Here is a 23,588-nt window from a genome sequence, read left to right on the forward strand (position 1 = left end):
ATAAATTACAGATTTGTTTTGTCAAGAACCAAGATTTTTTTATGCTGGGTCATGCCGATAAAAAATCTAAAAATGTTGACCCAGGCTCTATTATTAAACTTTTCTCATTACCGTCCTTATCAATAATAAGTGCATATTTGTTGAAATCACTGACACACAATTTTTGGGTTTAGTGCCTATATGTACAATCATTTCAAGCTAGTCAACAATCTATCGTAGAAAAAGTAAAATTCAAAAACTAAAAACAAGAAATGGCCGGCGTGCCGCAGCTTGCTCATCCCTGCTCTATTTCATTCATCAAGCCAAATCCTCAATCCTCAAAGAAATTCAAAGGTAACTTATGGCATGATAAGCAAAAATCTGCGTTTGAAGGTTGTACCAAAAATTTTCCGCTCAAATGACTCAAATCAGATGAATTCTGGTTTCCTTTAGTAGTTATCTAATTACTTAAGCTAGAGCAAGCACGGAAAACGTGTTAAACTTCGACAAGTTAGTTGCTCACCCTCACTCACTCACTTGTTCGAAATCAATTTCTTGCTCCGCGTGCTAGGCAAGTAAACAGCAGCGCTAACAAAGTGCAATTACTAAAAGCAACACAAAACTTTTAATCATAACTTTTCGCTCATCCATTGACCTTTGCCATGAGCATCTAGAAGCAGTTCCTTTCCTGCTACCTTGCATCGACACATTCGGGAACCACTCGGAAAACAAACTCGGTGGGCCCAATTATTCCGCATCCAGGAACAATAAATCACTCTCGTCTTCCTCCGGCTGCTTCTGGTGGCGTTCAATCTTTCCTCGAAGGGGTTACCTATACACAAAGTTGATTTCTCCCTGGGGTGGTGGTTTAGTGGAATGGGACCCGAAACTTGCAGAAAACTAGCTCGCTCGCCTGTCGTTTTGTGGTTCGTGTGGAAAATGCCGGAAAACTTAGAGCAAAACAGATACAGCTGGTAGGAAACGACTTCGGTTTAAGTTTTCGAAACGTTTGAAATTGTCATTCTGGTTTTATGTTCGGAGTTGTTGGAATTTAAGCCATTCTGAGAAACCACCTCAGACCCGAAGTTCTCCGCTCGCAACTTTGGCTTGTTGCGCCTTTTATGGTTGTTGCCGTTGCTGTTATTTTCGCTTGGCTTAATTTGGCTGAGAATTGATTTAAAACGGTAATAAAGAAGCTTGAACTAACTTTTCGATGCGATTAATATTCGTTTTGCTCTCGGGAGTAGCAGCAGCAGCTTTTTGCTGCTCGTTAAATGGCAAATGTAGCCAATTTTTTACCGTTTCAGGTTTTGGCTCTTATAACCCTATTCAGAGGAGGAAAAACTCTTTGTTTCTTTTTGCCTTGTTTACGAATTTTAATCTCACACATTGAAAAAAATGGAGAATCAATAGGAATAACGTGGGAACGTAGGAAGACAGGTGGGATTTTGTGTGGAAATGGTTGTTTGATATACAAAAAAAAAATATATCTGTTTGAAGAGAACTCATCAAAAACCAAATTGAGCATATTAAAATTCATTTTGAAAGTAAATTCACGGGAGAACTCAAGGATGTTAGGATTCAAATCGTTTCAAAAAAATGCAAAGTATAATAGAGGGACACATCATTGTGCAGTTGTTTTTCTAACCTTCCTTCTCGCGAAGGGTATGTTTATCTCAAAATACTCTCCTAGTATCCCAGACCCAAAATACGGTATCTCGATTTTGAACTATTAATTTAAATAATCTAATTTAAATTATATCATATCAAAATCAGTATGAAGCAGTAACATCTACTTACACTCGTATGTTGAAGCAGTGTACAAAAACAGTTTCTAAACAAATAAACCTGAAGCGTAGATACTGTCCTTGGATGTCGTATGACCTATGGGCTCTAATAAAATTAAAAGATAATTATTTGAAACGAGTAAAAAATCATCCTAATGATGATAACCTTAAAGAAATGCTTAAACACATAAACAAAAAACTTTGTAATAAAAAGAAAACGTGTAAAAGGCTGTATTATGAACGATTACTGAATGATACTACCCACTCTAAACTCTGGAAAAATATAAATCAACTTTTAGGGAAATCTAAAACATCTTCACCGATCACTCTTACAGATGGCGAAGAACTCATTACAGGTCAAAAACGTGTTGGTGATAAGTTTAACAAATATTTCTCATCGATTGGATCAGATCTTGCAAAGGAAATACCCATTGAAACTGAATATGATGTTTTGTCCAATATTAATGAAATCCAAAACTCAATTTTTCTGCAACCTACTGATGAAACCGAAGTCAATTCTGTCATTATTACCCTTAAAAACAAAAAAAGCTGTGGGCCCGACAGTTTTCCCGTAAGTGTGTTAAAAAATAATAGTACTATATTTTCTCACATTTTGAAAAAGTTTTTCAATTTAATAATTGAATCTGGAACGTACCCAGATTGCCTTAAAATTGCAAGAGTGACTCCTATATTCAAATCGGGTGATCCAGAAGATGTTAATAACTATAGACCAATTTCAAGTCTCAGCGTTTTTAGTAAAGTCTTTGAAAAACTACTGGTAAATAGAATAACAAATTTTCTTAATTGCAACCATGTTCTGTACAGTATGCAATATGGATTCAGAGCAGGATCAAACACTCTTATCGCAATCTCTGAACTCGTGGATTCCATAATTAAGGACATCGACTCCAAAAATATAGTTGGTGCTTTATTTCTGGACCTAAAGAAAGCATTTGATACGCTCAATCACGGCATTCTTCTGGAAAAACTAAACAAATATGGTATCAGGGGTATTGCAAATGATTTAATTCGGAGTTATCTTTCGGATAGGAAGCAATATGTAGTAATGCAAGGAACAGAGAGTGATATGAGAAACATTAGCGTAGGCGTTCCACAGGGCAGCAATATAGGGCCTCTGCTCTTTCTTTTGTATATAAATGATTTATGTAAACTCCCACTTATTGGTACAGCAAGGCTATTCGCTGATGACACAGCACTATTCTATACAGGGAAATCTCCGAATACTATAATTGATAACCTGGAACATGACTTACATTTACTATCTGTATATTTTAACAGCAACTTACTATCTTTAAACTACACAAAAACCAAATATATGATATTTCGCTCGTCCAGGAAAGTTTTACCACCATATAGAGATCCAAATATGAACCAGTTTGTTATAGAAGAAGTAAAAACCTTCAAATATTTAGGTATTCACCTGGATAATACTCTCTCGTGGAATTGTCACATACGAAATCTTGAAAAACGAATTTCCCCGCTTTGTGGTATTCTTTGGAGGTTACGAAATTTTGTGCCTAAACATGTCTTATTGAAATTCTATTATGCTTTCATCCACTCAGTCTTACATTATCTTATCTCAGTCTGGGGTCGAGCGTCTCAATCACATCTACAAAAGCTTCAATCATTGCAAAACAGATGTTTAAAGAATATTTACAACCTCCCTATGCTATACTCAACAAAACTTATTTATTCATCCAATTCTCATAACATTTTACCAATTGCTGATCTTTGCGATTTTCAAACCATAATGTACGTCTTTGACAACATACACTCATCAAATACCATCCAGAACATTAATTTTACAACAGCTATAAGAACACATAATACCCGTTTTTTTAATTATCTACTACCCTGTCGGTCGTTTACAACTTTAGGGCAGAAACGAATTTCTTTCATCGGACCAACCAAATATAACATCTTACCCAATGATCTTAAAGAAATAAATAGTAGATCCATATTCAAAAACAAACTGCTTCAAATATTTAAGGAAAAAATTAGTCGTTAAATAAATCGAACAAAGCAAGCTTTTATGATATTTTTAATTATGTAGCTTAAATTTAGTGTAACCTTAATTTTAAAATGTAAAATATCTTGTAACTTCTAGTATAATCTATTTTGTTTAAATTTTGTTTGTTTCAAACATGAATCTCTTCAAAGGAAATCTTTTTCCATTGAGATTCATAGTGTAAATTAGTTTAAATAGTATTCGTCACATTTCCTCGCAATTAATTAAAATTTTGAGTTCTCAGCATGAGTAAAATTTGCTCGCGTATTGTATTTTTATTCTCTTTTCGTTTGCTGCCAGACGTGCTGAGAACAGTAGCGTCCATTACCAGGGAGCTCATACGAGCTTTTTGGTGTGGAGGAGTGTGGTGGGCCGCTACATATTTAAATTTAAAAAAAAAATCAATGGAAATTTATTAAAATTGTTTTCTATCAAAATACATATTTGGATTTAAAGTGAGAGACGTTTTTTTTTTCAAAGATGGATCGGCCACTTTATTAAGATTCAAATGATTGCGGGAATTTAAATATTAATAATTTTTGGAGTAACCAGGCCGAAACTCAAATCACCAGATCGTAATGCAGATAATCTGAATTCTATGTTAAATTTAAGAAATACCTATACCAGATGTGTCTAAAGCATGGGTGTAGGAACAAAGGGGGGGGAGGAGTGTGGAGTTATTTGTAAACAACCTTAACCACTAAGTTCACTATTTAAATTAGTTAGTATAGGAATTTTGTGGAAAGGCCAAAGAAAAGACATTTGAGACCAAATGAAATCCGTTTAGGCGGCATCCATAAATTACACACCGTAAACTGGGGGGACATTGATCACTTTATTAATTCATTTTCTAATATTTTTGAAGGGATTTTAAAATACTTGCTGATGTAAACAGTATAAAGCATGATCATTGATAGCAGAATATTCAAACGAAATTAGTGGCTATAACTAAATGTTTTTTACAATACCAGATTTCATGTTTCGGGGTTACTTTGATCACTTTGGTTTTTTAGTTATCTAAACATCTTAAAAATTATTGTTTTGATGTCATTTAGCACAGAAAGCTCAAAACATCAATTACAGTAATTTTTTTCCAGCACCGCCTCCCACACAAGTACACCTGGAGATCACCGTACCAAACGCAATCACAGATCGACCACGTTTTGATTGACAGCCGGCACTTCTCGGACATCATCGACGTCAGATCCTGTCGAGGCGCCAACATCGAGTCAGACCACTATCTGGTGATGGTGAAGATGCGCCCAAAACTCTCCGTAGTGAACAACACACGAAACCGGCGCCCGCCTCGGTTAAATATCGCACGACTGAAGCAACCTGAGGTCGCGGCAGACTACGCGCAATCGGTCGAAGCAGCGCTGCCGGCAGAGGGCGAGCTTGACGAAGCCCCTCTCGAGGACAGTTGGGATACCATCAAGACAGCCATCAACAGTGCTGCGGAGAACGTCATCGGTTATGTGGAGCGAACTCGACGGAACGACTGGTTCAACGAGAAGTGTAGGAGGGTGATGGACGAAGAGAATGCCGCGCGGGCGGCAGTAGTGCAAAGAGGCACCCTTCGAAATGTGGAAAATCACCGACAGCGGAAGAGGCAGCGAGTCCGAATTTTCCAGGAGAAAAAGCGCCGCCTGGAGAAGGAGGAGCTCGAGGAGCTGGAGCAGCTGCATCGTTCCCAAGAAACACGAAAGTTCTATCAGAAACTCAACGCATCCCGCAAAGGCTTTGTGCCGCAAGCCGAAATGTGCCGGGATAAGGACGGAGGCATAATGACGGACAATCGTGAGGTGATCAAAAGGTGGAAGCAGCACTTCGATGAACACCTGAACGGCGCACATGCAGGAGATCAAGACGGTGGGGGAAGGTACATCGCCGCCCAACGACGTAGAGGAGCCACTCCCAACGATGAGTGAAGTTAAGGAAGCCATTCGCCAGCTGAACAGAAACAAGTCGGCTGGGAAGGATGGCATCGCAGCTGAACTCATCAAAATGGGCCCGGACAAGTTTGCCGATTGCCTACACCGGTTGATAGTTCGGATCTGAGACATAGAACAGCTACCGGAGGAGTGGAAGGAGGGGGTAATATGCCCCATCTACAAGAAGGGCGACAAATTGGACTGTGAGAACTACCGAGCGATAACTGTCCTCAATGCCGCCTAAAAAGTGTTGTCCCGAATCCTACTCCGCCGCCTTACGCCACAAGCAAACAGAGTCGTGGGAAGTCATCAGGCCGGCTTCATGGAGGGACGGTCAACGACGGACCAGATATTCACATTACGGCAAATCCTCCAAAAATGCCGGGAACACCAAGTCCCTACGCACCATCTATTCATCGTCTTCAAAGCCGCATACGACACGATCGACCGTAACGAGCTATGGAAAATCATGGACGAGAACGGCTTTTCCGGGAAGCTGATCAGACTGATCATATTCGACGATGGATGGAACGCAGTGTTGTGTGCGGATTTCGGGAGAATTGTCGAGTTCATTCGAATCGCGCAGGGGGCTTCGACAAGGTGTTGGTCTATCCTGCATGATGTTCAACGTGGCGCTAGAAGGTGTTAGAGCGGTGGGCGAAATGCGGGGCACGATTTTCAACAGATCCAGTCAAATTATTTGCTTTGCCGATGACATTGATATAGTTGGCAGATCATCTGCGGCGGTGGAGGAGATCTACCGCAAACTGAAACGCGAAGCAGGAAGGATTGGGTTGATGAATAATACGCCCAAGACTAAGTACATGCTGGCCAGCGGATCCGAGACCGACCGAACCCGCTTGTCCAGTAATAACAAGGTCACGATCGACGGCGACGAGCTGAAGATAGTCGAAGACTTTGTCTATCTCGGCTCACTGGTGACCGCAGACAACGACACCAGCCGTGAGATCCGGAGGCGAATTATCAGCGGAAGTCGTGCCTACTATGGACTCCACAAGCAACTGCGGTCGAGAAGACTTAGCCCTCGAACGAAGTGTAACCTGTACCTATATGACGCTCATTAGACCGGTTGTTCTCTACGGGCACGAGACATGGATATTGCTCGAGGAGGACCTGCGTACACTCGGAGTATTCGAGCGACGAGTGTTAAGAACCATCTTTGGCGGCGTACTGGAGAACGGAGTGTGGAAGCGAAGGATGAACCACGAGCTCGCGCGACTCTACGGCGAACCCAGTATCCAGAAGGTGGTGAAGGCTGGCCGGATACGCTGGGCGGGACATGTTGCGAGAATGCCGGACGACCGTCCTGCAAAACAGGTGTTCGCTACGAATCCGGTAGGAACAAGACGAGCGGGGGCGCAACGAGCGAGGTGGTTAGACCAAGTGGAGCGTGATCTGGCGAACATGGGGTGCCCGAAAAATTGAAGAACGGTTGCCATGGACCGAGTGAATTTTAGGAATTATGTTCGTCAAGTTATGTCGTGAGACGGTATACTATGTAAATAAATAAATAAGTTTTATACCGTCGATTAATGGAAAACAATAACATTTATCAAAATCATCTGCTTCGTTTTGCTGTATTTTTGATACGATAACTTTGAGTGAAATCCTGCTCAAATCAAAATTGAAAATTTCAAAGTACACAATAAACCAAGCATTGTTTACTTCGATTAACATGGAAAAACTCTAAAACAAAAGTTTTGACATTTATGCAACTAAAGTAGGGAAAATATATGACAAATTCTCAGTTTAAAAAAAAAATTATCTATATATACAAAAAAAGTCTGTTCCCTATAGACTCGAAAACTACTTAATTGATCAATGTGTAATTTGTTTGTTAGAGATTTTAAGTCGGAGATGGTTTCTGAAAAACTTTCAAACCGCTCCGACTTAAAGTAGGGGGGAGGGGGGCTCCCATACAAAATTTAGAAGAAAAAAATATGACTAATTTCGAACAATTTTCGGAAACTACTGAACCGATCTACATGATTTGGTGTGTTGCATGTGCTGCATCATTGAGGCGTACAATTCCAAAGTATACCCGGCTAGCTTTCCACTAATGCTAAAACCGCCAACCTTCATCATACTATGTTCATCATACTATGTTATTTCACGACCGGGATTTGATCTCATGATCGTTGGCTTTGAAGACAAAGCCACTCTATGCCACGATCTGCTGACGAAATGCTCCCATACAAAATGAACAAAAAATTGACACAATTTGAACAATTTTCGGAAATTATTGAACCGATCAACGTGAAATTTGGTGTCTAGCGGTTTTAAAAACCGGTTTCCTTCCGCTTCAAAATAGGGCATTTTTTTTAAATTTTATAGAATTTTTTATTGTATTGAAGATGTCTTTTTTTTTGAAAGGGTGGCTTCTTCAACCTTCAAACTTTCAAGTTACGTTAAGATTCATGACGACCTAGAAGTTTAAATGGCATGGAAAAAAGTTCGCTTTTGAATAAATTTGAAATTTAATTTAAAAGGAATTTATTCTGATTACTTTAACGAACTTATTTTTTTAAGGAAGGGGTAGCAAAGCACACCGGGACCTATGTGGTTTATCTATAGGTGGGGACAACCAAAAACTTTAGTATTAGTTCGTTGTATTCATGCATACAGTTGTTTATGAACGATTGTGACGTAACGCGACGCCATCACGGAGTCAAGTGTTAAGCGCCCAAATGTAGTCATGGAGACTTAAGAATGTTTGGGACGCAAATAAACTTGTTTATTATTTTGAACGAATACCGTCGCCGTGCTGTGCGTCAGGAAAAAAAAAAGCTTAAATGAATGGCTGCTTTGATTGTGATTTATGAAATTGCATGGAAAAAAATATCTTTGATGGAACATTGTATGCCGTCGGTGAATGGTGACTTCAACGTCGAGACGCTGATGAACGATTGTGACGTAGCAATCAAAACATTGAAAAAACTGATTCTCACACTCGTGCAAGGACACTCTTGTCCGCACCTATAGATAAACCACATAGCACCGGGACAGCTAGTATATAAATAAATTCAATAAATCTAGAGTTTGTTTTGATTTGGTCGTATGAGCCAGTGGACATGTTTTGAGAAAATCGATGTTTAAGTCTCGAACCACATTTTCAATTCTCATTTTATTAACGCTGGTCCGATTTGTCTGTAAATTTGAATGTCACAGTAAAAGTGAACTTAGAACATGCTGACGTTCTCAGAAAAGGCGTTAATTGAGTTGTAATCAATAAAGATGTACTTACGACCTAATGCATTTCTCATTTGGCGCAAACGTCCTTATGCTCAATCGATGAATTGGATTCCAAAAACTGATTTCTTGGCTTGAATCTTTAGTAACTTATTCGTATTTGATTGAATAAATACTTTTATCAGTAGCACTTTCAAACTGATGCGCTGGAATTACTTTTATAGCTAGCCGCTGGATTTCTTGATTTGTTCAAGTAACCATTGGGAATCCACCTGGACATTCCCGGGCACAGCCTGAGACGCAACTGGTCGTTTCAGATATTTTCTCATATCTGCATCAATTACTTTCAACCATTTTGGCTGCCTCTGTAATGACAAAAAAAACTGACTATGCATACATTGAAAAGTAAAGCTTATTGTACTCACCCGATGCCAATATGCAGCGCCTTACCATGATAGGATCGATAACATCATTCCTGCAGACAGTTTTTTTTTCTTTTCCCGTTACTCGTTACACTTAAAGGCACTTGCCGAAGCACGCGACTATGCAAAACGTCTTAAAACCATCTCGTCGAACTGTTTACTTTGCGATCTTTTGCATCACGGCAGCGCTAAACGACGTAAAAATCAAGTTGCACTCAAAAATTAAAAAGTCATCACGCGACCTAAATTCAAATCAATTTGATGAATTTGTTAATTGATCAAATAAAACCAAACTTTTAGCGAACATAGAATACATCTTTCTCAACCATTTGCAGTCAATATATCAGATTGGGGTACATTGGTTCATACGACCTAATCAAAACAAACTCTAGAAATATTCAATTTTACAGTTTTTGTTGAAAAGTTTTTCTGGCAATTATATAGAAAAAAAAAGTATCAAACATTAAACAACAAATTCAGATTCTTGTTTTAATCAACTTTTTACACATAATTTTCAACAAAAACAGGCTTTTAATTATTTTTGCCAACTTTTATATTTGGAACCACTGTGTAATAGCGTGGTCGGTAGAATTATCACAGAGAGCGTAAAGTGTCAAGGCTGCCTTTACGAAAAAAAAATATTTCTGATTCGACCTCCCTGGTAGAATAACGGATTTTCACAGGCAGGGCAGATTTTGAAGGCTGCTGCAACGAAAAAAAAGTTTTTGATTCGGTCCCGAAAAAATACAGATTGGCTTAGAAAACGCAGATTTTTAAGGCTGCTGCTGCTGTTTGTTTGTTATGAACTAGCCTTCCGGCGGAAAAGACGGAATGACTTAAGGCTAGTCGACACTAGGAGACAGTTCGTCTCGGGATGGTCTCAGCGTCTATCATTTAATTCAGGAGACACTGAGGCTGTTCAGATTTTCAAGAACAACAACAGACAACAAACTTCGTCTCATAACAAAAATCGCAGTTCAAGTTGCCTCGTGTGGACTAAGCTTTAGGAAGCGCAGATTTTGAAGGCTGCTGCTGCTGATTGTTTGTTATGATTAAGCCTCTCGGTGTAAAAAGACGGATTGGCTTAGGAAGCGAAAATTTCATCATCATTCATCATTTCGGATCTGTCAAACACTGCTATGACGTTACATAAGAAAGTGCACCACACCCCGCTTCCGCTGCATATTTGAGATCAGGGTTATACCACGTGACTGAATTTTACCTTTAAAAAAAAACTTCACTCAAGTGAGTGTCTGTTCGAAGTCCACCGTAAACTTATCCTCATTTTTGACAAATAAAAGCATCCTAGCCAAGATAATCCATAAACCTATATTGAAATTTCCCCTTAAGTTTCAAATGAGTTTCTTCCACAACTATTGAATATCATCAAAAAATAATTTTAGAGTTGTGTTCGAAAAAAAAAATCTATTTTGCTTGACGAAGAGTAATTTTATTCTGGCATAAACAAAAACTTTCAAAGCAAAAAAAACCTTAAATTTGCCTATAATTTTTTCTACTTATGCCTATTTAAATTTTTTAAATTACATTGAAGTAGTAAATAAACTAAATTATCATGATATTAAATAACAAACGAAGAAATCAGGCTTTGACTTTATTCTTAAGAAACTTTTTCTATTCGATAATAAAAGAAAAATTATGAATTAAGACTATAAAATTATAGCAAAAGATCAGATGAGGAATGTAAGCTTATAATAATAATTTTCAACACGAATATCTAAATTAACGAAATTTCTCTCCAAATGAGCAACCACGTTTTCAACTAGATAGAAACCATTCGGCACGACCTCGCACGACAAACTTTTGCAGTATAGGGCGTTTGCACAGTGCATTAGTATAAGTAAGCCGTTGGGCAAACAAATGTGACAGCCCCATGTTAAATGAATACAAATCGACTATATAAAAAGATATTTTCGAAGATTTAATTAAAACTATTGAAAAGTTTCTTATGTACAACACATTTTTCGAAAGCTAGATCATTTTTTGACTTGTTTGTGACTTTTTTTTTCTAATTTTGAGTTAAGTTCTTTAACAAAAATGAAGACTTTGTACAGGATATGAACGTTTTTAGTGAAAGCAGGACAAATATTGCTCAAGTTTATTAATCAATTTCGTGACGAAAACTCTTAACATCATCTTCCTGGTTCAAAATTTTATATGCTAGACCCAAAAACGTGAACAAAGGATCCGGAGGAACCGTTTAATGTGCTTTACAATGATGGTTGGCTTGTTTTTCATTTTTGTTTTGCTTGGTTTCCCACTGATATCCAATAAAATAATCGCATAATCGTTTCCACTTGTTATCAAATGATCCGAAATATACTCTTTGAATGTTTTTTAGAGAAATTGAGCATTTATTTAAGAGAAAACCAACATTTTGGTTGAATTTTGCTTTTTTCGCATATAAAAACCTCTAATGTGTGCCCAACAGACCTCTTGTATGTGTGTGTAGCAAACGCCCTATTAAAACAATCTTTACGACTTCGAAACTAGCCAGAGTAAATCCGAAAAGTCCCCTCCCAACAATTTTAGAACGAAAACGCGAGCAGCTGACATGGAAGAAAAACCAAACAAAATACCAAAAAAATCCACCCCAAAATCCTTTACCAAAATTGGATTATCAGTATTCATTTGACCGTAGGATGTTCCGGTTGTTCAGTGTTCAGTTCTGCTGTAGGAAGGAAGCAAACCAAAGACAGACTCTCGGCGAAAGTAAAGTAAACAACCGTTGACGGATCCAATGTCACTCGTCGCCGTGGAGCGAAAGCCGTCATCGTCGTCGTCAGTAATGGTTTCCGATTTCCGGCTCCGGTCTCCGTCACAGACGTCCTCATCGGCAGCAACAACGACGACTCCCTCGGTTGGTTCCCGGTTCCGGAATTGTGTTGCCGTCGACGGGCGAAAGACGTCGCTTCCATTGTCCGTCAGTGGCAATTCCATCGAAATGCGAATCCGATCCAATTCCTTGCCGTTCGGTTTGCTGAATGGCGGCGGAGGTTCTTCCCATGATGCTGGTGCCGCTGGTAATCCGCTTAGTTCGGTCAGATCCATCGTCCGGCGGGTTTACACTTTCCAATCGGATTCCATGGAATCCGATCAAGATGGCAAAAGGAACAACAACGAGAACGGGTCATCAGCGTCACGTGGCAGCAGCCGAGGCGCGGCTGCTAGTAGAGCAAGTTCCAGTGGCTGTGGTTCGAAGCATGTTTCGGTGGATCGGTTTCGGGTGAGGTCGGTGGCCGGTGTTCAGGGCCCGGTGGAACAGGATTCCGCAAATGGACGAAGGCGTAACTGTCGGAGTGGCTGGACACGTGCTGCTAGTAGTGCTATGGCCTATCGGCTTCTCGGCGACGAGCGGGAATCGATGAAAATTCCTGCCGTTTGCTTTCCCAGGTATTTAGTTTAAAGTAAATATGTGTTGGCATTCTAATTTCAAGCAAGTGGGAATCTTCATAGTCAATGCTGTATTAAGGGTCGGGGGCAATGAGGAGCAATTGTCCCGGGCCCCCGGCAGGGGAGCCCTCCGAGAACAAGAAGGTTTAACATTACTTTAAGCATACCGCTTCAAACTCTATGAATCAAGAAACAGAAATTAAAACTAGAAAATTGAAATGAAGCTTCAAGTATGGATGTGCGAACGTACAAAATCTGTAGAACGGATTATTTCTTCTGGAGGGTGATAAAATACTTCGTCTTTTCATACCTTCTGTTTATAATATTTTGAACAGATTGTTTACATTTTTATCCCGCCTACGCCTGAAAAGGATAACCCTTAGTGTACTTTAAATTTTTAAGTTTAAAATAATGTTTTGAATACAACAATCTAAGCAACAGTTATGGTATTAAGGTAGGCTTGCCAGATACTTTCAGAAAAAAGCGGGACATTTCACGACAAAAAAGCGGGACACAGCCGAAAAAAGCGGGACACTTAAGAAACTCTTAAAAAAGCTTAATTGTGTTGGGAAACTTATACGTATATCATCAGCCAAAGTTGTTCATAGAAAGTACACAAAGGTTTTTTTTAACGCGGATTGATTTTGCTAAATTTTTCTCACATGACTTCTATTTACACGGTTTTTGTCATGTGCACCGTTATTTCTACTGTTCTCGCTAATGAACATTTTATTTGAGAGAAAAAATTTCAAGTCGTACATTTCAACGGTTTATTTGATACCGCGTAAAAAACCTTTGTGTAATTTGCATAAAAATTAGTAGGTTTGATAATTTCTTTGAAATTTAAAAATTCAAGAAAACTTCCATCTTTCTATACTTTGGACAATTGAGTCAAAAAAAAAAAAAAAATTTCCTCTAATTATAGACACTTTACCATTGAGTCAAAAAATTTGGATTAAAATAGAAGTCAATTTAATTAAGATTAATGTCTATAACTCTACAATCTATAAGTAAAGAAATTTAAACAATATTTTCATCATACATTGGTTTAACGTGCTTCAAGAAAACTTAACTGTATCATAATATTTCTGTAATGTCAAGAGCTTAAGAGTTATTCAGTATTGTTTTATATAAACTATGAATAATGTTGCTTATTTTGAGAAAAAGACGTATTTGAAAGTTTTTCAGTTCATCACAGAGTTCAAATTGAAACTCAAGTTGGGTTTTTTCCAGTGTTATTCAGTTAATTTTGTAAAAGTTCTCCAAGAAAAAAAGCGGGACATTTTGAGGAAAAAGCGGGACAGCGGGACATTTAACAAAAAAGCGGGACATGTCCCGCTTTTGCGGGACGGATGGCAACCCTATATTAAGGTTACGTGCTCAGTTTGTAACTATCAGAGCAAGCTCACTGGTGTTGGGAAAAAGTGGTAGAAATTTTGTCACTTCTTGCACATTTTGAAAACTTTGCCATGCAAAAACATTTTCAAGATCTCTGGCCTTCAAGGTTTTTAACAACACGTGTTGTAGTTTCGCATGCTGTGATGCAAAAATAGCAATATTTCTATCACATACGGCTGAAATAGAAACAGTGTTGGAAAAAAAATACAACGCCCAAAGATCTTGAAAACATTTTCGCATGGTAGAATAGTCTGTGGTAGAATTTTCAAAACATCAAAATTTCTGCCACTTTTCCCCAACACCAGTTAACTTGCTCTCAGAATCAATTTCAAATCTCAATACTAGTAAAATTTTCAAGTAAGTTTAACATTTGTTTAACGTCGAAGCATTTGTATTCCACTGAGAGCTCGAGGTTTGAAAGTGGGGAAAACTTGAGCAATTATTTTTTATTTAGATATTTTTTATTCAAAGCACTATGCATAGGCTGAATAGCCTTCAATTCAGCTTTTATTATGGAACTTGAAAGTATCGATAAGAATATAAACTTTAAGCTTAGTAGAATACTATTCATTCCTTAAACAAAGCTGAATACGCTTTTAAGAGCCTGTTTTATGGAACTTTTGGTTACTTGGGCAAAGCTAGCTTATAAAGATGCTAAGTAGGGGCTCTTGTGAAAAATATCTCGAATAGTTTCTCTTTAATATCAATACTTCAACACAAAATCTGGACAAATCTTAGCAGAATTAAGTGATTATTGAAAATCCATGAAGAAAATGAGGAAAAATACCGCAATATTTTTTAAATCGAAATTCGTCAGAAACGTTCAAATCGTTTTTCAAACATCCAAAAAAAAAATGATAAAGCTAGCTAAAAAACTGAGCCTAATTTGCCTGTAATCATTCCAGAATAAGGTTGCCAGAATTTTTACAGCACGATTCCGGGCCGATCATTTCATTTTAAAATTGTTGACAAAACATTCGGGCAATATTTAGGCAAACTGAATTAATCCTAGCAAAAACCAGGCTTTTTTCAATGGTATCCGGGCAACTGGGCCGGACCGAAATTTTTCAAATTTTGTATTAAATATCCGGGCAAACCCGGATAAAACCGGGAAATCTGGCCTCCTTATTCTATAAGTCAACCAATTTACTTGAAATTAAGTTGTTTGGTTGTGATCGATAACTTTTGTGACGTGAATTCATGCAAGAATTCATACAGAATTGACCATTTTTGACCTCAGTACATACCATTTCGATTTCCTGTTCTCTCTGTGGAAATAGAATATTGGTGTCTTCCAATAAGTTGTAGAGAAAAGAATTTTCCTCAATTTGATGTTCATAACTTCTCGATTGAACAACAACGAACACAATTATGCTTCTTTAAAGTTGTGACGTGAATTCACTCAGTAAAACAGAACAGGGTGGTGCACTGAATTCACGTCACGAAATTGCATGTTATTCTGAAAAACTCCTTAGAGTCATCAAATTTTTGTACACTTTTAAAAGTGATATTTTGTTATTCCTACTTGAAAAATCATAAATTTTCAGTATCTTTTCCTAACTTTTCCCTTATTTTGACTGGCACTTGAATAGCAACATATTGAGGAATTAAACGTTATAATTACTGTTTCTTACAGTCTTTATTTGAGAATTCACGTAAAAAAAGTTTTTTTTTCTAATTTTTGTTTTATTTGAAAATATCGAAGAAAAAAAAATCAACTAAATAATGTTCGATTTGTATAAATCCGACCAAAACAGCTTTCAGAGCATATTTCCCTAATAACATTCGTGCTGCTGCAACTCAGCTGGATTCCAACCGATTTCTATAATGGCGTATTTTTTTTGATTCTGGATTTGGCTCTGGAACCGTCAGAATAAAAAAACGACTTTCGGGTTTCGAGTTATTCCATACGTAGGTGTGCGTGAGAACGAGGGCAATGTTTACATGCAGCTGTCATGTTGTTCTCCCTTCTGGATTTCTTCATTCGGTTCTTCACATCCGGATTGCTTTTTTTCGTGTCCGATTGCACTGGACAGCAGATAGTACGATTTTGCTTGGCTGAGAGGTTCAAAATCGCGGCAATAATCATTTTCCCGTTCATTATTTCAACTGTTTTGCTTTCAGCCAAAAACAGCTGTTAAATGTTTTGACAACTTCGTTGAGAGTATTGGTGAACTTCTCGCAAAACTGACTTTCTTCTCAGGGTGACTTCGTCCGTTTTCCGAGCGAACCTAGGTTGCCTCTCGAGCAATAAATGAGCACGATGACAGCAGTTAGAGCGAACCTAGGGTGCCTCTAGTTTGCCTCCAGGTAAAAAAAAAATACGGTATAAGAATCTTCTCATCATTTTCAAAAAAGATCTTATTTCTTATTGTTATACAATGTTAAAGTTTTCTCGTAAAATTTAAAAATTTTCTTTTTTGCGACGTGTATTCATTCATTTGCGACTGTTTTTGTTCGCTTTTTAAACAACCATATTGGAAATAAAAATAATCTATTTTCTCAAGATTTTGATATTATATTTTTACTTACATTTGAAATTTAAGAAACTTTACTTTACTAATTTACATACATTTGAAATTTAAAAGAACCAGGAAAAAGGAGGAACACTTTTTTATGTAATTTTATATATTAAAAAAAATCAATCGAAGAGAGGCAAATGTAACATGTGACGTTATTTTATAGCGTAAAATGTGTCTAGAAGTACAAATGTCACATTAGAGGAGGAAGAGGGAATAAAACCAGTTCTGAGTTTAAGATTTGAGTTAATTGTTAAATAAAAACTAATTTGAGATAACGTTTTGAAAAAAAGTTCTATCCAAAAAATCTAATAACCTTTGTTTTGCTATTCCAATTCCTAGTATTTTTTTTTTGTTTGTTTCGAATATAGTCGTTTTATTTAACATCTTTATGTCATTCGCGACTTATAACAACGATGCAGTTGGCGGACAGTTATTGAAAAACTTATTCAGTACAACAGTGATCGAAGTTTACTCTTGGGCTCAAACTCACGGACATCGGCTCAGGAAGCAACTGACTTGCCAACTGACTTATATCACAAACCCTATTCCAAGTTTAGCTTGAATTGTAAAGATATCGAAAATAAAATTGAAGTTATGAACAAATAAACATAAATTTCAATTACTACAAACGATTAATTGATTTTTGGAAGGTTTAGCACACCGGGTCAGCTAGTTCATGGATGAAAATAAATGAAATTTTCAGTGTACCGTCAACTGGGGCAACATGTAACAATTTTCAACTTCAATTACTTCTAAAAAACTTATGTTCACAGTTAATCCTACCCTTCTGCATCAAAAGTTTTAAGGATGATGGGACATCAAATTGGCGTAGCTAGAAAAATTATTGGTTTTTTTAGTTATTTTTAATTTTCTAAAAACATGCATTTTCACCTTCCTTAGAAAATGGGGTAACTTGCAACAAACTTTGTTTTTAATGAAAAATCCTATGAACACGTATGAAAATTTATGTTTTTCAAAATAAAAAAACACCAATTGCAGTAATTTTTTGGTCTGTAAAAATGAAATTTCTTTTTTTTTTCTAAAAATAAGGATGCTGCATACTTTTAGGGGTTAAATAATATTGCGAAAATTCTACAGGCTGAAATCATAAAAATAAATGTTTGGATGAATGAAATTACAATGTTTACAAACGCGTGATGCAAAACATTCATATTCCAGCACATGGAAACGAGATTTACAAGGTGTTTATTTGATTTGCATTTTGTTGCATTTTACCCCAGACACCTAACTGAATTATAAAATATTTATTTAAAAAACTTGAGTGATTGTTCGAAAAATATTTTCACATCAACAGTGTTGCTATTGCATGAACCAGTAAAAAGTTTGTAGGTAATATTATCAAGCCAATCCGTCATACTGGGTAAAGGTTTTTACGGCATCGAAAAATGTTATTTATTCATTTATTGCTAGATTTTTCAAATTATTTATAAAAATAAAAACATTGAAAAACTAGCTTAAGATGCGAGCAATTATGTCATCATCATTTTGTAATCATTAAAAGATAACTTTATTACAATACAATCAATAAAAAATTGATTCAGTCTGGTGTTTTATAAATGTTCCATCTAATCCCGCTGTTGCATGATTCCCCGTTTGACGGTAACTATCCAGTGATGTCATGTTTACAATTTGTGATGAGCTGTCAAGTGGATTTTGTGGTTATTTTTAAGTTAAGATGTTCATAAACATCTAATTTTAAGTTTCACGGGCACAATCTGTATTGCACAATATGATCCACCGCTTTCCCAAATTAAAGCTGTTTTGACGAAGAATTACTCTAAATTTTGATTTGAATCTAAGTTAGGAGTTGAGATAAGTTTAGCATTGGCATTAGTATTGCTGTTTTTTTAAACAGTCCAGTAATGTATTTTAGAAACTGGCATTGTGAGAATATTTATGTGTTCAAAAAATGATAAAATTCCGTAAAAAACAGTATCGAATTGCGAAAGTGGCGTTATTCCAAGATTAATCAATAGAAAAAAGGCAACTTCTTCTCAAGAACTCCAGGTTGTATTTCTAGAAACTATGAATTAATGATTCTGGAAACTCTAATATATGTTGTGAGTATACTTGGTAAAAGAATTCTACTGGGTCAAAGCAATCAAAAGATTCCCTTTAATTCAACCACCGTATATACGGAATCTTACGATTGCTTTGATCCAGATTCTGGAAAATAAATTCGTGTCCCTAGCAATTTCCTACTTCAATAATAGTTAAGCTAGATTTTTTCTTATTTAAAGTTCATCAGAGTCATTGAAATTTAACACAAAATCACGACTGCTTGTGATATAGCTCAGTCGGCAAGTCAGTTGTTCGTTTTCAGCCACCTCTGGAGAAAAAAATATTGATAATTTCTTCTAAGAAGATGAAGAAACGAATTCACTGACCTTCCTTTCCATATATCTACTGCATCAAATTTTGTACAGTTTGGATTCTTATAAAGAGACTACAAACAAAGAGGCGCAGTCTGATCCCTTTTGATATAATAAGCTTGCAACCTTGTTGTAGGGCTGCCTTTATGACTGCTTGGTTTTGCTCGATTGAGATGACACTGACAGAAAATCGAAGATTCCAATCGTGACATTTCGTCTCTTTGTTTACTATAGGCTCGTTAGATTCCTCTTGTAAGTATGTCCCGTCCACCGATTTGGTTTTCTGTTCAATGGATGTGGTTTCCTCCACTTCCAGGCTTCCAAGTTGTGGTAAACCAACTCTCTAAACACCCTGATTACTTTAGACGCCGTGGTATGAGTCAAATTGAGGTTATACGCTAACTAATTATGCGAAAAAATTGGAATTCTTGATGAAACGTTTCATAAACTGAATAAACATAGATAACTGAAGAGCGTAAGCCTATAAAAGTAAGCAGTGCCTGTGCCAACAAAAGTAGGAGTTTCTATTTTATAAAAATATTCGATAATGAGATTAAAGCTACGTTGAAGTTGAGCACCCTTTTTCGTTCCACACTTTAGTCTTTAGCTTTTAACGTCCATACGAAAAGTAATGTTAGACAGAACTCGAAAAATTCCAAGCCTTGATCGATACTCGATGCTATGACCTCAGGTTGATAAACTATTTAAAAGATGAAAAGTTATGACACCTTCTTATTAAGCGGAATAACGGTATAAAAAACTATGGCAAATTGGCCATGAAAATAAGATGAGGGAAAAAATGCCAGCTAAACAACATCTGGAGCCAAGTATAATTTATTGTTCATCAAACTTCAAGACGAATTCTTCGGCTCAGTACGAAATATAACCCAAAATGCATCGCAACACAATACGCTACCAAAGCCAACAAATCGGTGCTCCAGTCCAGCTCCGGCATCCCCCAGACCTTGCAAAACTTCCGTAAAGTAAAATAACAAAATATGTCCGGACATTCGATCTCCCGCCGACCAAGTCCATAAATGGCATGAAATCCAACCTCCAGGGCGTAACGCACATATGATAGGTAGCTGAACGGCTTCAACCACCAACCCATATCCGTTAAGGTGACGTAGAACCCACTAAAAAGACTAGTTAGAAGAACTACTATTACAGATCCAAAAATAGCCGAAGGCAGTGCGAAAAAGTTGGACAACATCAGTCCCGTGAGAACTGAAATCCAGGTTGCCAAAAAACAAGCCGTCCAAAAGAGCAGAAGCCGATGGAGTTCCCAGGGTTGACCGGTGAGGTAGTACGATATAAGGTAGAAGACTGTCCCCGAAAGAATCTGAAATAAAAAAAACGTTTAAATTAATTTTTTTTTTAAATAAAATAACACAGGAAGGTACCACAGCAGGTATTTCTGATGCGAGCTTAGCACAGTAGTAAGGTCCTAAAGAGTACCAATTATTTTTGTATTCTCGAATGAAGACATCGGCTTCAAGTGGAACTGAAAAAAAAAATACCAAAGTTATTATTTTTCGGTTAAATTAGTTGAAGTCGACGATAAAATTACATGTTATTATTGTTGAGAAAAGACTGGTGAAGCACTGAGTGTAGATTATCGCCATAAAAACTGCGGTGTTCATCAACAGTTTGGAGGCATTATTTCCCGAATCGTAGAAGACAAGCCCAATCAGGAAAGAAATGATGGTACAAATGATGAAACGTGCTGTCACATTGTACTGTAAACAGGAAAAATTAATTTCTGTAATCAAATCTAAATTGAGTCAGGAGAAGCTTACCAAATCTCGAAATGTGCACAACAAAGAACGTTTCAGAAGGATACGAAATTGATCATGCGATTCAAGTGGATAACTTATTTGAAAGTCATCGACGATCTCTGTATTAATTTTCGTTGTCATTTCGACTGATGGTTCCTGGAAATCCATCAGGTGTTGCAGTCTAGGCTCAGTCTGATCCATACTTGCGATCTCCAGTGCAAAATCAGCAGGATTATGGGACACCGGACAGTTGAAATCAAATCGGGCAAAAGTATCGACCATAGTTTCGAGTGATCCGGAATAGATTTGTTTTCCACCGGATAGGACGAATACGTCATTAAAAAGTTGCAACAGTTTTGAGCTAGGTTGATGAATCACGCAAACGACAGCTCGATTCTGAAATCTGGCCACTTCCTGAACATAGCTCAATAGTTGATAGGAGGAAATAACATCCAATCCACTAGTTGGTTCATCCAGGAGCATTACTTTCGGATCTGATACCAGCTCAACTCCAATGGATAATCGCTTCAGTTCTCCCCCAGAAAGATTTTTCACCATCGTTTCGGAACATTTTTGCAATCCTATGTTCTCCAAAACTCTGCGAACTGTGGATATCTTCTCATATTTTGAAGATTTCGTTGCAAGCTTAAAATCACAGGCGTACTCTAGGCATTCTTGAGCAGTCAAGTTCATCCAAAGGCTGGCCGATTGAGGTGTGTAAGACACTAGTTTTCGTTGTAGACGCTTGTTTAGTAACCGACCTTCGAAAAAAATCTGACCGGAAGCTCCAGTCTGTTTGTGGCCACTGAGAACGTTCAGCAAACTGGATTTACCCGCACCGGAAGGACCCAGTATACAAACCATTCTTCCGGAAGCGAATAATCCCGAAACATTTTCCAGAATTTTAAGGCCTTCATCCTGCGATTCTGCAATAAAACACCAATGACTGATCGTTATTTTGAAACTTAAAATTCAATAAGCACTAAACTTACGTTTCCCAGCCAATTGCTTGTTGAGGCTAACATTTCGGAACGAAAATTTGAAACAATTGCTGGGTTTGCCCAAATCGACCAACTCCATTTGTTAAACAAAATATGAAAAAATTTAAATAATTCAATAAAATTTCCAAGTAAACCACCACAAAACGTGGTCGCTCTCCACCAGCAACAGTGTCAGTTAGCACTACAAATCACAAGTAAAAAATTTCACCCTCTAATGAGGTTGGTCAATATCGAATGCAAATCACTTTTGCAAAGGTGCAATATGGGGCAGTACGTACGGTTCCGTGCAGTTGCAATTTCTGTAACACCGAAAGTGCTTGTTTTCAAGCCGAAGAACGCTGAGTCAGAAAATCATCAATAATAGTTGAAGTTTTCACACATTTGTCAGTGTCATTAAAACCTCAGAGAATGTGAGCTCAAAATGTTGCAATACAAAAATGATTTTTCCAAACAAGTGTTTAATTTTTTTTAAATTAAAGTTGGCATGAAGAAGGAAAAACTCAGATAAAAAAAAATCATATAATTTTATATAATAGATTTAACTATTGTGTTTGTTTTAAAGTTGTGCTTTCAATTATTGCCGTAAATACGGAGGTTGAACCGTTGAACTTCAGTCAAAAAAACTCCTTCCTTTTGGTATGTACGTACACCCCCTATCAAAATTATTACTCAAACCTATCTCAACGAGATATTTATATCTTATTCAAAAATACCGTCATCTGGGGCATCATGCAACCGCTATCAACTTCAATGGCTTCTAAAAACTTAATGCCCCAGACAATCATACTGCAAATGCATCACAAGTTTTAAGGTTGATCTTACATCAAATTGACATAATGAGAATATTTATTGGTTTTCCAGTTATATTTAAATTTCCAAAATCCATGCGATTTTCACCATACTAAGAAAAAGAGTAAGTTGGTAAGTTGCAACAAACTTTGTTTTTAATGAAAAATCAAATGAAAACGTTTAAAAGTTTATAGTTTTAGATAAAATTCTGATGTCATTAAGCATAGAGCACCAACTGCAGTAATTTTTTATTTGTTTTTATTAAATTTTACATTTTCTCTGTCAAAATTCTTTTTAAAGAAAAGCATAAGGGTGTTGCATAGATTTAGGGGTAAAAATACAACAAGAAATTCTACTAGCTGAAATCATAAAAAAAATGGGTGGATGAAATTATGAAATTAACAAATGCGTGATACAAAACAATCATATTCCAGCATACCCGATCAGGAGAGCATATCATAATTGTTACACAAACTCATCTCAACGAGAAATTATTTTCTTATTCAGATATACCTAGCTTTGATATCATATTGTTCGTTTTTGGTCGTTTCGAAAAAAATTATTATATCTCTTTTGATACAATCAGTTGTTTTTTTTCTGTCTGACAAGCAAATGTTTCGAAAACATTTATTGGAAATTTGAGGGTCTCATTTCAAAGCACCAGGCATGGTTCTGTGGCAGCGAGTGCGCCTTTCAACCTGCAGATCGAGGTTCGAATCTCCTGGCTGGTACCCGAACTTTTCAAGAATTGTTCAAATTGGAAACAATGCATGAAAGTTTAAGTAGAAGTCAGTCAGGAGGGTAGTCCAACATTGCATAAAAGTAATGCGTGTAAAAAAAATTGCATACAAGCTTGTTTGCAAGATTCATATTTTTACATGTTCGGTAGTCTAAATGCTATCTGATTGAGATATAATCTTGATATAATCCTATCAAGG

The 23,588-nt window shown here is 37.0% G+C and overlaps 1 protein-coding gene across 1 annotated transcript; it reads right to left on the reverse strand.

Annotated features, from left to right (window-relative positions):
* Positions 1 to 19,926: 19,926 nt before the first annotated feature.
* On the reverse strand, positions 19,927 to 22,020 carry LOC129753596 (ATP-binding cassette sub-family G member 4-like). The gene is made up of 5 exons (XM_055749429.1): positions 21,853 to 22,020; positions 20,882 to 21,786; positions 20,653 to 20,821; positions 20,486 to 20,586; positions 19,927 to 20,424 (listed from the first exon to the last, which is right to left on the reverse strand). Exons 1-5 carry the CDS (start codon positions 21,938 to 21,940, stop codon positions 19,927 to 19,929), a joined length of 1,761 nt encoding a protein of 586 aa, XP_055605404.1. The 5' UTR covers positions 21,941 to 22,020.
* Positions 22,021 to 23,588: the final 1,568 nt, after the last annotated feature.

This window comes from Uranotaenia lowii, chromosome 3 (assembly GCF_029784155.1).
Source record: "Uranotaenia lowii strain MFRU-FL chromosome 3, ASM2978415v1, whole genome shotgun sequence".
Classification (NCBI taxonomy): domain Eukaryota; kingdom Metazoa; phylum Arthropoda; class Insecta; order Diptera; family Culicidae; genus Uranotaenia; species Uranotaenia lowii.